This window comes from Lepidochelys olivacea, assembly GCF_965140295.1.
Source record: "Lepidochelys olivacea isolate rLepOli2 genome assembly, chromosome: 15".
Classification (NCBI taxonomy): Eukaryota; Metazoa; Chordata; order Testudines; family Cheloniidae; genus Lepidochelys; species Lepidochelys olivacea.
This window is the reverse complement of record NC_140425.1, coordinates 30,282,660-30,298,384: the sequence shown is the minus strand read 5'-3', so window position 1 is coordinate 30,298,384 and position 15,725 is coordinate 30,282,660. Positions and strand designations below refer to the sequence as shown.

The following is a 15,725-nucleotide window of genomic DNA, read 5'->3' as shown; positions in this document are numbered from 1 at the left end:
GTTGGGTTTGGTGTGCAGGTGCTAGGTGGTGTTGATGGTCTGCGTCATACAGGAGGTCAGACTGTATGACGTGGGGTCTCTTCTGGCCTTAAACTCTATCATCCATTTTGGTTGCTGGAATACTAGTGAATAATAATCCCTACCAGCAATGGAAGTGAGGTGACCTCACCATTCAATCCATATTGGGTTTTTCATTATCTGACTAAAAGCCGATTCCACAGTGTTCCTAGGATTTGAAGCCGTATCATCCACGAAAGTCAGCCCACACTAACACAATATGGTATACACCCATTCCTGAGACACACGCGCTGTTCCTAAACTCACAGTGAAGCGGAACATCCACAGCGGGTGTAAATCTATTGTGATCAGGGAAGCCATGCTGACGTACACCAGCTCAGGAGTCGGCCCATTTGGTTGTCCTACTGAAGTTAATCTCCTTCAGTGAGCTTGTTGAAGTAAAATTAAAACCAAGAAGCTTGTCTGGGTTTTTTCCAATAGTCTTACTTTATTAGATATCACACGAAGAGAGAAGATGTTTGTACCTGCATGCAGCGGAAGACTGGAGAGTATTTCTAGTTTCTGTATTACATTTCTCTTTCATTATTGGTAAACTGACATTTTGCTGTAAAATCACTGCATGCTAGTTAGAACGCAAACATCATTAGACAAGGCTCCTGCCCCATTCCTAAGCCATGTGTGCATGCTTTATTTACAAAGGCAAAAACTAGGTCAGGTCACAAATCGCCAACATAAAAATCAGAAACGGGTGAGAAATGGAGACATTGAATGTGACTTACGCAATACTCAGAAAGTGGTATCAGCAATGGAAAATGTTTTGAACAAGTATATGACTTGAATATAACTTCTTCAAAACTAAAGCAGACCAAGTTGGGAATGTTAAGAGAGGTGATGGTAAGAAGTTGCCAGGTAAAGTCAATCTTTGTTTAATTGTTCTGTGTGTCTATATGTATACACACAAAGAAGGCTTTACTGCCATTTATCTTTTAAAGGAATTGCTTAGACGATTTTTTGTGGGGAGGGGTCTCCAGGAATTAACATCTCCATTCAAACTTTGCTCCTTGACACATCAGGATTATCTAAATTATTATCTCAATTCTATAATAGAACATTACAGCATAGGACACTGCTAGACCTATAAATACTGTGAGCCCAATTTTCCCACTCAGCATCGAAGGTGGTCAGTTCCACACTTGAGTGCTTGAATTGGCAGAGTCTAATGCAGATTATTTCAATGCCCATGACAAGTTAAGTACTCACATTAATGCCCCACAGTAAGCATTCAAGTTTGAAAATTAAGCCTTGTTTGCAAACCACTTTTTACATACTTAACATAAAAAGGCAAATTTATACAAAACCTCTGGAAAATAGGGAGGGAATGATAGATTTGGCAAAAAAGGCATTTAGATTGAAGAAAAGACTGAGGGCACTTTAGACGTGTATGCTCAAATTTACCACTCAGAAAGGTAATGAAAATGGGGGAGGGAAGGCAGAAATAGACCAGAAAAGCAAAACAGGTAGAATTGACAATTTTAGTTTGGATTCTCAGTGTAGATCAGCTACTATGGACATAATTTATTTGGACTTTGTACATAATTGAGACGTGCAACACAAGGAAGGAAGGACGGAGGGACATTTTCAAAGCACTCAACCCCCATTAAACTTTCAGTGAGCACCTCACTGCTCTTGTGAATATCCCTCTGAGTTCCTTGAGTGAAGAAATAAATGGATATAAAATACAGAAGACATTCAGGCGTGGAAAAAATATGGGATGGAAGGAAGGAGCGGTCTTCACTGGCCAGGGGAAGTTAAAAGGATCAATACGAGGGTTTGCATCAGTTTTGTTCACTTTACGTCTCATTGGCCTAAGAGAACAGCCTTGCAGAGGATAATGAGATGATAACATTTGCCGGTGATACAAAAGTTAGCAAGGCAGAGCCAAAAGCAGCAGCTGTCGGTCTAAAGGACAAAGGCAATAACATCTCACTTGACTTCAGTTGTCTAGGGGCAGAGAGGGGTTAGCGCTTTATGGAATTCTGTGCTGAGAAATGCAAGGTAATGAGGCTAGGAACCAAGGACATGAAACAGAAATATGTCCTTAATTAAAAAAAAAACATTCGAGCCTGAAAAGCATAGATGTACAGATAGCAGGGGATAAAGAGAACTTCTTCAGGTTACTTAGCAGCAACATTGCAGACAGGCACAGAAGTACTGAACTCGAATTGCAAAGAAATTAAGCTAGATGTGCATAATGGGTGAGCGAGACCACAAGTGAGTACAGTGAACTGCTCCAATCACCCTAATATAAAAAAGACTATTCTAGCAACGGAGACAATGCAGCCAGAGCTGGCCATAAAGAAATAGGGACTGGAGAATCTGTGGCCATGACCCTGTGTGATGCAATTGCCACTGGCTTCAAGGATCAGCTATTCTGAATGGCCAGAGAAGCTGACCTTGCGTATGGAAACAGGTGCTTAAGCCTCAGGGAGATACAAAACTTCCTCAGTGGGACACACAACATCAGAGCTGGTTTTAAACAAACAAATTTTAGGGAGGGCACTAGGGTCTCATTCAGGAAAGTTCCTAAGCATGTGCCTAATTTTAAACACACGCTTAAAGCTGAACACAGTGGATTTAAGAAAGTGCTTCAGTGCTTTCCTCACACAGGGCCTAGAAAAACTGGGCAGAATTTCTTTACCCAAATATAGAGAAAAATAAATACATCTCGATGGGAACTAGGTGACCATTTGCAGAGAAATGTTTCAGGGCTGCGGCAGGAACTCTGATCTCAAGAGCTCCTCTGCAAAACGTGCTTTTAAGAGAGCTGGAGTTAACTATTTTAGATGATTTCTGAGATCTCGCACATTTCTAAATCCGTTGTAGCATCCCAGAGCAATTACTCATGTCCTAGGCCTGGGTCTCCGTTACCTTGTACTGTGTCTTGGCATTCACACTAGTGCAAAATGCCTAGGCAGCAGGTACAAACACACTAGTGTTTTATGCCCTCTTAGCACTGGTGTAAATGAGGACAGCAAAGAACAGGGCCTCTGCTTTTAACTGGTCCCAATGGCTGAGAGAGGCTCTCAGACTTGAGTGTTTCTATTCTGCATCACAGCGGCAGCAGCTTGGAATTGCCAGGTATTCCAGCTACTTGCAACGAACGGCCGTTCACAACCCAGACTTCCCTGAGGACCAGGAGCTGCCTTACTGGATTCCTCTGTCCTTAAAGCAGCTTTGACTTCTGAACCCCACTCATGTGTTCTAAAAGGAGGTGAGAAAGCAACAATAAAGATGCACACCAAAGAGAGAGTCTAACCCATGGAAAGGAAGAGGATGGGGAGATTACTGTACTGCATTTAAAAAACACTGAACACCCCATCCATCCACAGGCCAAATTGCTCTGAAGTAAATTAGGAAGGGTGTCTCAGTGTGGGGCATTGGATCTAAGATGCCGAAAATAAATGTACCAATACAGAAACAAATTCCCTTGTCTCCATCCCTTCAAACTAGAGCGGACAGGCCCTGAATAATCATCATTGCTTGGTCAAGCAGAAGAAGCTGATAGAAATGTGATCATATTCCCCAGTCATTTGGATTGTACAATCAGAAGTGCATCTGCAAAAAGTGTCCAATCTGGGAAAAGATTGAGTATTTCCCTATGCTGCCTTGCAAATCTTCTCTACGCTGTGGTCTTGCCTTTTACTGGCCACCCTGGCATCAAGCATGAGCTTCAATGACCGTAGGGCAATTTCCTGTGGAAGTCTGTCTACTCCCAAAGGAGGCTTCAAACTTGCCCTGTTCTAGCCTGAGACATTTTGGTCATAGTAAAACAGTCCAGCTACTTAACCGTAAACTCTAGAGTAAGGTCAGGTTCTTCCATTACCAAGTTCAGGAGGGCTTCCCCCCCTCAAGGGGCTGATGCAGGTGTCTCCAAGAAGCTGGGTCCCTTGTCCAGAAGGAACCTTTGCAGGTGGTTTGAGTGGTCTCTGGCTCAAGGCACAAGTTTCCAGGCAACAGAGCTGGGACTTCAACAAGAAGCCCTGAAAACCAAGCTCTCCAGAATGAAGAAAGAGCCCATAAGGACTGCCTAGAAGATGCTCTGGAACAAGACGCTATCCCTTGCGTTTTGCTATATCTTGCAGACTCTGGTTAAGGTGATTACCCACAGCAAAAAAAAAAAAAAAAAAGAGAGAGAGAGAGAGAGAGAAACTTGCCTGAAACAACCTGGCTATACATTCTGCCAGGAAGCCGCACCGCTGGAAGGCTGCTCTCTCATTGCATTATGACCCGTAGTTTGTTTTTACAGTGGACAAAGGGAACTTCTGCACTACAGCCAGGAACTGACAGAGCCCAGCACAGACAGAGAATGTGGCACCCAGGAACTTCCACAGGGTAGTTACCAAATACATAGGGACAGCCGATCCAATACCCAGTGAGATCACTGGGAGTCTTTCCATTGACATCAAAGGACACTGATAAGCCCCAAGGTCTGGGCGTGGGCATGGCTCCCCCTTGACGTGAGTGGCAGCTCTTGTGAAGGAGATTTGATTGAGAAGAGGAGAGGGTTCATTTGCATTGGGAATGGCGTAGTCTCCTTCGGTGCGTTGCCAGAGAGAAATCTGAGGAAAGGAAGTTAGCGGGGCTCCTATACATTTCAGTGGATTCTCCCGAACACAAGTGTCCCGGTGGATTCAGCTCGGAGGGGCTGGGCCCGGCCTGTATGCCCTGTTCAGTACACCAGTTACCTCAGGGGGCACTACCGTCTCGAAAAGGAAAGAAGGGCTGAATAGACATGCAGGTTCCTTAGCCAAAAACCCAGCTCTGAGTCCCCCGGCCTTGGGAAAGGTCAGGCTGTGACATTTACACCGTGGGCCCAACTCCAACGCTCTGGATTGACCTGAATGAAAAATAAAATGCCCACCGCACGGACCCACCCGCTCTGCAAGGCAGAGAAAAGACTGGCCCTCTGAAATCACAGCTGGGGAAGAAGGGGCAGTCAGAGTGGGAAGGCGAACCCAAGAAGGGACCATAAACATTAGCACTGCCAGCTGCCCGTCGAAAGAAGGGAGGGGACATGCACCAGGTCTGGATGTGATCCCTTATCAAATCGATGGTGCAACAGCCCACTGTTGTGAGCTGCAGTGATTTGTCCCAAAGCGACAGCACCCTGCAGCATTGTGTGGACGGGTGGTCTGAGGGAGCAGAAAGCCTTTGTTGGTTTTCATCAGAACAATGCAAACAATATTGAGCTTTATTCCCCTTGGAGAGAGAGAGAGCAAGAGTACTCATCTCAATTCTATCCCATTGACATTTAAATGATTACAGGAGCCAACACTCCCTGTAACGCTATACACCTATGTTCTACGAACATATAAACAAATCACACTGCACAAGAGGACAAGAAACAATCCACAAACTAGAACAGCAGCTCAGAAGACATGCGCAGGGCCCACGATCTGGTGATGTGGCAAGAGTGGGGTTATTCAGTTGAGCAATGCACTTCCTTCACTTGCAGGGACTGCCCCCACGGTCTCAAAGCTCCAAAAGAAACAGCAGCTAAAGAAAGCTGAGGACTCCAGGCAGGGGAATTACTAGCCTATAGTTTCTTCTGTATAAAAGCACATCACGGGAATACAGTACGGTGACAGCCCATTGAAACCTTCATGCAGGATAGAGGGTTGGATTTTCCCCTCTGTCTGTGAAGTTAAAGCTTTATAAAGATGTTCATAGCAAATGACTAGTACTATTAATTTCCACTGAAAAAAGCCAAGAGTAAGCAAATAACTCATCAGAATAAAAAACTTATGGACTCTGAGGGACAACTCCATTCAGAACACACCACACAATACCACACCAGAGCAGAGACAGCAGCAGCCTGCAAAGGAGTCATGGGGTGACAGCCTGAACCTAGGTCTTTAGGTTTTGGTTTGCGTCCTAAGTTTGTCGCTGAGCGACCATATAGCCCAGGAGTACTTACTGTACTAATCTTGACATTGCTATGCTTGAAGGTTGTAAAAAACAGCAGCTGGATCAGACTGGTATCAAAAAGATCAAAATCAATTCAAGAGCTTGTCGGCCCTCCTTTTGTTGATATGAAATAAAACACCCACAAACAATAAATTAAGCACAGATTGAAGCAAATGTTTCTTTTGTGCAATAATAAAAGGAAACCCACCAGAAAATTGAAGTTGGAAGACCACTAACTGTCCCAGATAATTTCGTTAAGTATTGGATTTTAAAAGGAAAACAAATAAACACATCAACTCCTTAGGAAATGTTTTCGCATCTGCAGGTGGTAAAATGAACATTTATGAAATTATTATGAAACAAAAAATACTGGCTCAAGAGAGCGTAACAAATTCAGCCCCCAAATACATCTATTTGCTAGGTTATGTAGCCATCCTCACTGGAATGGGAGGTGGTTGCAAGTCTAAGACAAGGAAGGATTCCTATAGTAAGAGCATGTGCGGGTTCCTAGTTCCAAAATCAATTGTGTCAGAAACAAACCAAAACTCAGATCTGGTGTTTCCAAAATGACCATGCAGAAGGTGGCTCTCTATTTCCATCTGAGGAAATATGCATCTGAGGAAGTGAGCTGTAGCTCACGAAAGCTTATGCTCTAATAAATTGGTTAGTCTCTAAGGTGCCACAAGTACTCCTTTTCTTTTTGCGAATACAGACTAACACGGCTGTTACTCTGAAACCTCTCTATTTCCAGTTACTTATTTAAATGCCATAATACTCAGTGTCCTTGCTGTGAAATCTCAAAAGTATTTACCACCCCGTTTGCTAGCTCCATACACTGCAAAAATGTTCCCTCTGGAAAAGAAGCCAAATACCTAGTACTCTCCGGATTGTATCAGTGGAAATGCAGTTACTAAGTTATGTTTATAACCAAACCCAATGCAGAACAAACAGCCTTTTGCTTATTGCAACCTAGGTGTTGATATCGAATTAACTGAGCTGTCCGATGCTGTGATACCAACTTTCAAACTGCTCCCCCACCACATCCTGAAAGCAATAATAATATGGTAGGCTCAAGGACTGTGCATCCCAATAGACCGAACTGATGCTAAAAGTATTTCAGCTGGCGAAGAGAAAATGAGAGGAGTGGAAAGAGACATGCAGAGAGAAAAATAAACACACTTGGGTTAATGAGGACAGAACAATGAGCACCCAAGTGAAACACCTCCTCAAGAACAAATATCTTCAGCAAACAGACTAGGAAGCAATATTATGATGCAGGTTAGACTGGTGAGAAATGAAGACAAATGAAAATCCGCAGTGTGTGGCTATTGCTTGACAAAATCATACATCAGAATGATGCACTAGTCAGAAATGGATTTGAACACACAAAATCCAGATTGCTCTTTGGGATGAGAATGGCAAACAGAGGATGCTGGCGTCAAGGAGACAGGGCAGCGTAACATGCCTGGGATCCAAAGAGGTGTAGGCAAGGCATGTAGCATTGGCTTCGGAAGACAGACATCGGGAATCCACTGTGACTTGGCAGAGGACGTGTATTTCAGAGAGACTGGTGCTGGGGACCTTAATCACTTGCAACGTGGCTCTCGTTTTGTAAAGTGTGCCAGCGTTCAATTTTCTTATCCTTATTCTTCAGACACTCGTACCAGTGTTTCAAACGCTCCCCCTTGGCGGTGATGCCCAGCTGACATCCACCTGGAGGAAAGAAGCAGGCAGGATAGTCAAAGAAGACACCAGGGTTCCAATTACCCGTTTCCGTGGTGCCACTTTTTTCTGTATTTCTTTTTTCCTCCCCAGTTTAAAATGTCTTGTGCATTTAATGCTGGCAAAAGGTCCCAGACTGACAAGCTCTGGAGACTGGGGTCTTCTAGTCAGCACAAAATAGAGGCAGCATCACGGATGACCAAAACTCCTCTAAAATGGAGCCCGAGTGAGAGACCCTCACCCCACCCCTCCACACAGGACAGCCTAGACAGCAGGGCAGGGTTAGACCCTAGGGGTTCTGAAGAGCCTAACACTAAATATTTAGTTTTTCAAACCATGTTCTCATCCTACAACCCCTCCTCCCGTTATCGTTGGCTTAACCCAATGGAAGTAGTGTGGCATGGGAGGTCCAGATGCACATTAGAGTTCTCCTCAGCTGTAGTAGTAGCTGGAGAAGTTCCTCCTGCTGGGATACAGAAGCGGCATACACGCGTTCAGCTACTTTGATATTTGTGTACAGGGTGCAGGCAGAAGAGGGGCAGGGTGCCATGCCAATATTGGGGGGTCTACCACCACTATTGATACCACCGTTCCCTTCCTTCGCGTGACTAAACTCTGGCTCCTCCCTGCTCAATGCACATGGCTGACCGCCGAGCTGTCTAGGCCCCCACCTATCTGCGGAAAGGCCACAATCTGGCCTGAAGTTTACCTGCTCCAGGTTACTCTGACCTAGAGCTGGGCCACCAAGTTAGAGTTAGAAAAAAGTGCCGACCAAAAAAAGGGGTCAAATGGACAAATTTTATAAAATCAGCCCAGAGCAGAATCTGCTTGTGAGCCCAGGTCCTCTATACAATGGTGCAACATGAGGAGTCGCAACTGAATCCCCGGTCCTGCTGCCCACGAGGTCCTACTTCAATGCTTAAAATGGAACTTCTTTGTATTTCAGAGCACTGAAGAGGACCTAAAGACAGGTGAGTCATTTAAAATCACCAAACACAGAGAGAGCACTTTGTGGCAGAGAGTTTGCAGCTCTGATAAGCCCGACCCATTCTTAGCACCCTCTCCGCTGAAGTGCCTGCCGTTTTTAATCACACCCAGCACCTTGGCCACTTCTGGATTCCCAAGCAGAGCCGGCCAACTGTCAGCAATCCTTTGCCTCGCCCCTCTGACCTGGAGCGGTGTGTGACCTCAGAGCCACTGTAGGGAAACACCCTGTTCCCATCAATCGGCACAGAGTAGACAGACCTGTAACTCACCGATATAATCGTTAGATTTGCCAATATCATAATCCCAGACCGATATGTCCAGTGATTTCTTAGCAAGGTCACTGTGTTTTATGTCATAGAAAAATTCCTGGAAAGCACACAAAATATTAGAATTACTCCAAAAACCCAGCTTTAAGAGAAGAATCTAAGGAACCTTTACATTCTAAAGCTTACTGTGAACACTTAATTTAAAAGACTGCACAGAGATTTAATAAAATGCTAGCAAATAATCATCCTCTGCATGATTTAGTTAGATCACTTGCTCTCTCATAGAGGGGGAGAGGACACTGAATTATTAAGATTAATCTAGCATGTATATTTCTCCCTGATCAAGGAGATAAGGCCAAAATATCAAACACTTCAATTAGGCTGCCCAGATTCGTGACTCTCAGAATCATAGAACTTAGAAGGGACCTCGGGAGGTCATCTACTGCAGTCCCCTGCACTCAAGGCAGGACTTATTATCTAGACAACCCGACAGGTGTTTGTGTAACCTGCTCTTAAAATCTCCAATGCTGGAGATTCCTTCCTAGGCAATTTATTCCAGTGCTTAACCACCCTGACAGTTAGGAAGTTTTTCCTAATGTCCAACCTAAACTGCCCTTGCTGCAATTTAAGCCCATTGCTTCTTGTCCTATCCTCAGAGGTTAAAGAGAACAATTTTTCTCCCCTCCTCCTTGTAACAACCTTTTATGTACTTGAAAACTGTTATGTCCCCTCTCAGTCTTCTCTTCTCCAGACTAAACAAACCCAGTTTTTTCAATCTTCCCTTATAGGTCATGTTTTCTAAACCTTTAATCATTTTTGTTGCTCTTCTCTGGACTTTCTCCAATTTGTCCACATCCTTCCTGAAACGTGGAGCCCAGAACTGGACACAATACTCCAGTTGAGGCCTAATCAGCACAGAGTAGAGCGGAAGAATTACTTCTCGTGTCTTGCTTAAAATACTCCTGTTAACACATCCCAGAATGACGTTCGCTTTTTTTGCAACAGCGTTACACTGTTGACTCAGATTTAGCTTGTGGTCCATTATGACCCCCCGATCCCTTTCCACAATACTCCTTCCTAGGCAGTCATTTCCCATTTTGTACGTGTGCAACTGATTGTTCCTTCCTAAGTGGAGTACTTTGCATTTGTCCTTATTGAATTTCATGCTATGTACTTCAGACCATTTCTCCAGTTTGTCCAGATCATTTTGAATTATAATCCTATCCTCCATAGGTGGTGATTAACTTTGTACTCATTTATTTCAGAAATAGCCCTGAACAGTTTGAAGACAGAAAGGAGCCTGAAAGAGCAATTGTGCTTGGCAATGCCTTGTGTTTCACATACACAAAGAATTAAAAGTTTGGCCCATTTAAAAAAGGGGATCCATCCTTACCTCATTAAACTCAGGATTCAACGTCTTCCTTTTAATCTGAGTCTTATGCTTGGCCTTTTTTCCCATGTCAGGTTTCAGCCAACTAGGAGCAACATAAAGCATCTTAGAACTGAAGTGAAGTGAATGAACAGAGCCAGCTTGAAAATTAAAGAAAAAGGAGTTTCTGGACTGGAAAAACCATAGCTAAGGAAGTTAAAACTTAATAAAAGTCACAAAATGAGTAAAAAACCTGTTTCAGATCATTCAGTCTAAGACTAGAACAATTCACTTTGCACCAGTTACTGAATTCAGCATAAATCTCTCTATATAGATGCACTGGTGGTACTTAGATTAGAAAGACAACCTTTAAAAAGAATCATGTTAAATCCAAATAGCTAGCACTCCTCTCACTTGAATCTGCTGTAGAACAAGCTTGTAGAAGAGATCGCACTGTGGCAGTTTATTTGTAACCTGCTCCACAATTTTCTCACAAGGCACTTGGAGGGAAAATTGCAATGATCAAAGAAATGGCTGGAGGAGTGTTGAAATGCCCAAGGGACTAAATTGGAAATACACGTACAAGTCGAAAAGAGCTTGACTGATGCTAGTGAGGGCTATGAGCATGGAGAGGCTGAAATAATCATGACACTGACAAGTAGTAGACAAGCTGGTTATTATATGATGCCAAACCATGCTTTTAACCTCCATGGGGAGCTATTCCATTGTGCCTCTGCTCCTGAGAATTTCAAGAGTGCACAAATACGAACTAGTCTAGAGAGACTTGGGAAAAAACCCAACTACAGCTGATAATCAATTAGCATTTAATGAAGCACAGATTAGCATACTGAATTAGTTTTACTTATAAGTATGGAAACAATTAGCTCAGTCTTAACAGTCCAGTCCAAACGCAATGCTAAATTGTACAGTTTGTATTAATTAAATCTTTGTTTAAATTACCTTTGAAAGTAAAAATCTCAGTGTTCTATTTGGAAAGCACAAGAGAGAATAAAGCATGACACTGGAGGAAAAACATTCAACTCTGTTGAACAGCAAACAAGACTTGTGGATCGTTATGGGCAGGGGTTATCAGTGTTTTTTATTTCATTTTTTAGAGGGAAAGTGTTCTTGTTGTAAGGGGAGAAAGGAAATGGAAAATGACCAGGGGAAAAAAATATCTACATGGTTTAGGTGTAGAGGGAAGTTCTAGCCTGAAAGGATAACTGTGGAATATCTGGTTTCAGAGTAGCAGCCGTGTTAGTCTGTATTCACAAAAAGAAAAGGAGGACTTGTGGCACCTTAGAGACTAACCAATTTATTAGAGCATAAGCTTTCGTGAGCTACAGCTCACTTCCTCAGATGCATATCGTGGAAACTGCAGCAGGCTTTATATATACACAGAGAATATGAAACAATACCTATTCCCACCCCACTGTCCTGCTGGTAATAGCTTATCTAAAGTGATTTCCAGCACAAATCCAGGTTTTCTCACCCTCCACCCCCCCACAAAAATTCACTCTCCTGCTGGTGATAGCCCATCCAAAGTGACAACTCTTTACACAATGTGCATGACAATCAAGCTGGGCTATTTCCTGCATAAATCCAGGTTCTCACATCCCCCCCACCCCCATACACACACAAACTCACTCTCCTGCTGGTAATAGCTCATCCAAACTGACCACTCTTCAAGTTAAAATCCAAGTTAAACCAGAACATCTGGGGGGGGGGGGTAGGAAAAAACAAGAGGAAACAGGCTACCTTGCATAATGACTTAGCCACTCCAAGTCTCTATTTAAGCCTAAATTAATAGTATCCAATTTGCAAATGAATTCCAATTCAGCAGTTTCTCGCTGGAGTCTGGATTTGAAGTTTTTTTGTTTTAAGATAGCGACCTTCATGTCTGTGATCGCGTGACCAGAGAGATTGAAGTGTTCTCCGACTGGTTTATGAATGTTACAATTCTTGACATCTGATTTGTGTCCATTTATTCTTTTACGTAGAGACTGTCCAGTTTGACCAATGTACATGGCAGAGGGGCATTGCTGGCACATGATGGCATATATCACATTGGTGGATGTGCAGGTGAATGAGCCTCTGATAGTGTGGCTGATGTCACTTTGGATGGGCTATCACCAGCAGGAGAGTGAATTTGTGTGGGGGGGGTGGAGGGTGAGAAAACCTGGATTTGTGCTGGAAATCACTTTAGATAAGCTATTACCAGCAGGACAGTGGGGTGGGAATAGGTATTGTTTCATATTCTCTGTGTATATATAAAGCCTGCTGCAGTTTCCACGATATGCATCTGAGGAAGTGAGCTGTAGCTCACGAAAGCTTATGCTCTAATAAATTGGTTAGTCTCTAAGGTGCCACAAGTCCTCCTTTTCTTTTTGTGGAATATCTATTCCGGATTAAGAGCTTCAAATTAAAATTTGCCAAGCTTACAAATTGATTACATGTCATTTGACTTTGCAGTGAGCTGAGAATGTGAATAGCACACGGTGTTCTTCCTGCCTCTTGCAGTGTCCCATGTAACTGTTAGCTGTACAGAGATTGTTAAAAAAATGCATATTTCCAGAGGCAGCACCACCGTGAAGTGCAGTAAAGGCCAGCATGGCTCTGCTTATGGCAAGGGCATGGGACAGATCAGAATCTGGGCAGCAGGGGTGAACAGCGAATCTCGTATGCACGGCCATGCCCCGCAGCCAATGGCGAGATTGTTTTGTGTATTATACCACACGATTATCAAGACTTCAATCCCAACGGGTCTGCTATTGAGGGTCTGATTCTCCACTCAGCTACAGCCATTTTACACTGGTGCGTCTTGAGGAGTGAAGAATCAGAAGCTGAGTTTGGAATCACTTTGGAATGCGCCTGGAAAAGGCGCATCAGAAGCCCACTTAGAGTGTGAGAATTTGCACCATGTGAATGGCAGCATGCCCCATTGCAATCCCAAAGAGCCTGCAGTTACAGTTCAGCTGACAATGTCATTGGTTTTGCATGAAGCTGGATAGAATCCATTTTACCCTTCCCCTGTTGTATGGGCTTTGCAGCACTAATGCCAGTTAAAACGCATTTCGGTCAGTGAAATTCATGGAGCAGGTACATTACAGAATTAGAAGCCACCATGGTTAACAGAGAGTTATTCCTCCGACAATAACCAGGCTTTAAGGTAACCCCCCTTGAACACGCTCCATCATGGACTTTGCTCCCCGCATGATGGCACAACAAACATCAGAACTTTTGGGCTCTAACTTACAGTTTAACGAAAGGATCCGAGTATCCATTGGCATCCATTGCAGCTAAATGGACACAACGGACGATGCCAACAATCAGGCCTCCCTGCTGGGTGCTGTACATGAGGGACACAAGGATCTTTCCTCGTTCTTCCACATCACCACCGCGGTCTACCTATGAGAGGAAGCCAGAGGAATGAGTGGGGACTGGGATAAGAGAGACCAGAAACACACCCACATGGGAATATTGGAGGCAGGGATTTACCATAATCCATTGTGCAGGAAAGAGGGAATGACTAAAGGAAAAGCTTGAAAAGGGACCATGAGAGATTACAGAGGAAGGCGAGGAAGTGTTTAAACACAGGAACCTACTTGTTGAAGGTGACCAATACAATGTGCAGAAGCCACGTCCAGTTATTATGATTCTATTTTTTATATTCAATAAGGATTGAAAAGGTTTGTATGTGTCAGTTAGGTTAAACTCGGCAGACCCTGTTCAATGGCTTGCTAGAAAGTTTTAGCTGGTTTCGCTTTGTCGGGGGAGGGGGGGGTTACATGTGGCACCTTTTAGTCTCAGGTTCAGGTTGGAACGAACCTACAATCTGAAAGGGCGTTTGCAAGCAGATGCTCTGAAGGCAGAACAGGGAGAGAGTTCGCACTTGTAACATTTCCACCTCCCACCTGGCACTTCGGCTGCTCCTTCTACAACCAATAACTAACCCTCCCCTCTTGTCACACGGCAAACAGGAAAAACATGATGGCTCATGGGGGAAATGCCTGAATCATCCCGGCCTGCAAAGCAGTCAAAGAAACTCACCTCCAATATTCGCATCAGCACCATGACTAGACGTTTGAGCCTGCACTAGAGAGATATGCACATCCCACCCAACCGGTAGCATCATGGGTTCCCCCGTGAGAGCCCTGGACTCAGGAATGACCTTGGGATCTCACACCCCAGCTGGCTCTATACTGGGGGCATCAGGAGAGCAATTCCATTACTCACTGAAGAGGCAGATAACAGGGAAGCGGTGCACTCTTCGGGTACGTCTACACGGCAATCAGAGACGGGCTTCCAGTACGTGTAGCTATACCCAAGATAGCGTCACTCTAGCTAGCGCGAGTACCAATGGCAGTAACGCTGCGGCAGGGCGGTATGTACAAGTCCACCCAGGACGCTGGCTATGTGCTCCGGCGGTAATCCATGCTGCCGGTGCTTGACTGCTACCAGCGCTCGAGCTAGCTAGCTCACAGGGAGCGGCTACGTCGGCACACGCTGCAAACACATCTCCGCCTGCAGCGCCATCACCCCTAGAGCATGACGCTCACGATGGCCCTGCACTGTAAGGAGTGGCTGAGAGGCTCTGGAAGTGGGATTATAAAACAAAAAATCCATCATTCACTAGTGGCACCAAAAGGATAGAAAACGGTGCCTCTCACCCTTAGCTAAGGATGCCCTTTGAAAGCAGAGCCAGAGGAGCATGGGCAGCACCAGATCTTACCTCCTCTTCGTACAGTGCCATCCCGCGAGAGGAGCCGGTCGTTCCAGCCCGCTTCATCTTGGAATAGGAACAAAGAGAGATTCCCTTTAATAACTCCACAGGCAGAGAGAGGTCTCTCCCTACAGAAACAATATTCATGCACACACCCAACAGGTCAAACTCAGCCATGGTGCCACCCTTACTGACCACGGGGGGCGGGAGGCTGTGAAATTGTCCCACACACCTACAGGCTCTTCAGCAAGTGATGTGGCTTCTATCCACCCATCGAACTTCAAGAGTTTCTTTATTCCTATTTTCCGATGGCCAGAGCCATAGATCTGAATCTATTCCATGCACACAGGCGTGCAATCTTTTCCCCACCCAGGTAATCAATCATCTCCCCTAAGTTCCCTTCTGAAAAATTGTGGTAGGATACTGGATTGCAGTGTGCTGTCTTGTCAGGGGAGCTACCGCCATTCAAATATTTAAAGCAGCTTGTGGGCATCCATATGAGTTATTTCTAGGGAAGAAAGCCACCCATATTCCACTTCACCTCCAAAGCTGTACACGGGAGCATGCAATATGCTACTCGCTCATGAGGTCAGTCCTTTACCTAGGATTCCGCCTCTAGTTGTAAACAGTTGGACAGGACATTCTGGAACTCCACATAGGCTGCTCAGACAGG

At 44.5% G+C, this 15,725-nt stretch overlaps 1 protein-coding gene across 6 annotated transcripts in view; it reads right to left on the bottom strand.

The window, feature by feature from the left end:
- Positions 1-488: 488 nt before the first annotated feature.
- RPH3A (rabphilin 3A) overlaps positions 489-15,725 on the bottom strand; it is a 150,308-nt gene continuing 135,071 nt past the window's right edge. For all 6 annotated transcript variants that reach the window (XM_084649351.1, XM_084649350.1, XM_084649348.1 and 3 more), the window contains 5 exons: positions 15,062-15,118; positions 13,586-13,737; positions 10,354-10,435; positions 8,964-9,060; positions 489-7,698 (listed from right to left, as the gene is read on the bottom strand). In XM_084649351.1, the coding sequence (XP_084505477.1) occupies positions 7,568-7,698; positions 8,964-9,060; positions 10,354-10,435; positions 13,586-13,737; positions 15,062-15,118 (519 nt within the window). In that variant the 3' untranslated portion in view covers positions 489-7,567. The remainder of the gene's footprint in view (positions 7,699-8,963; positions 9,061-10,353; positions 10,436-13,585; positions 13,738-15,061; positions 15,119-15,725) is intronic.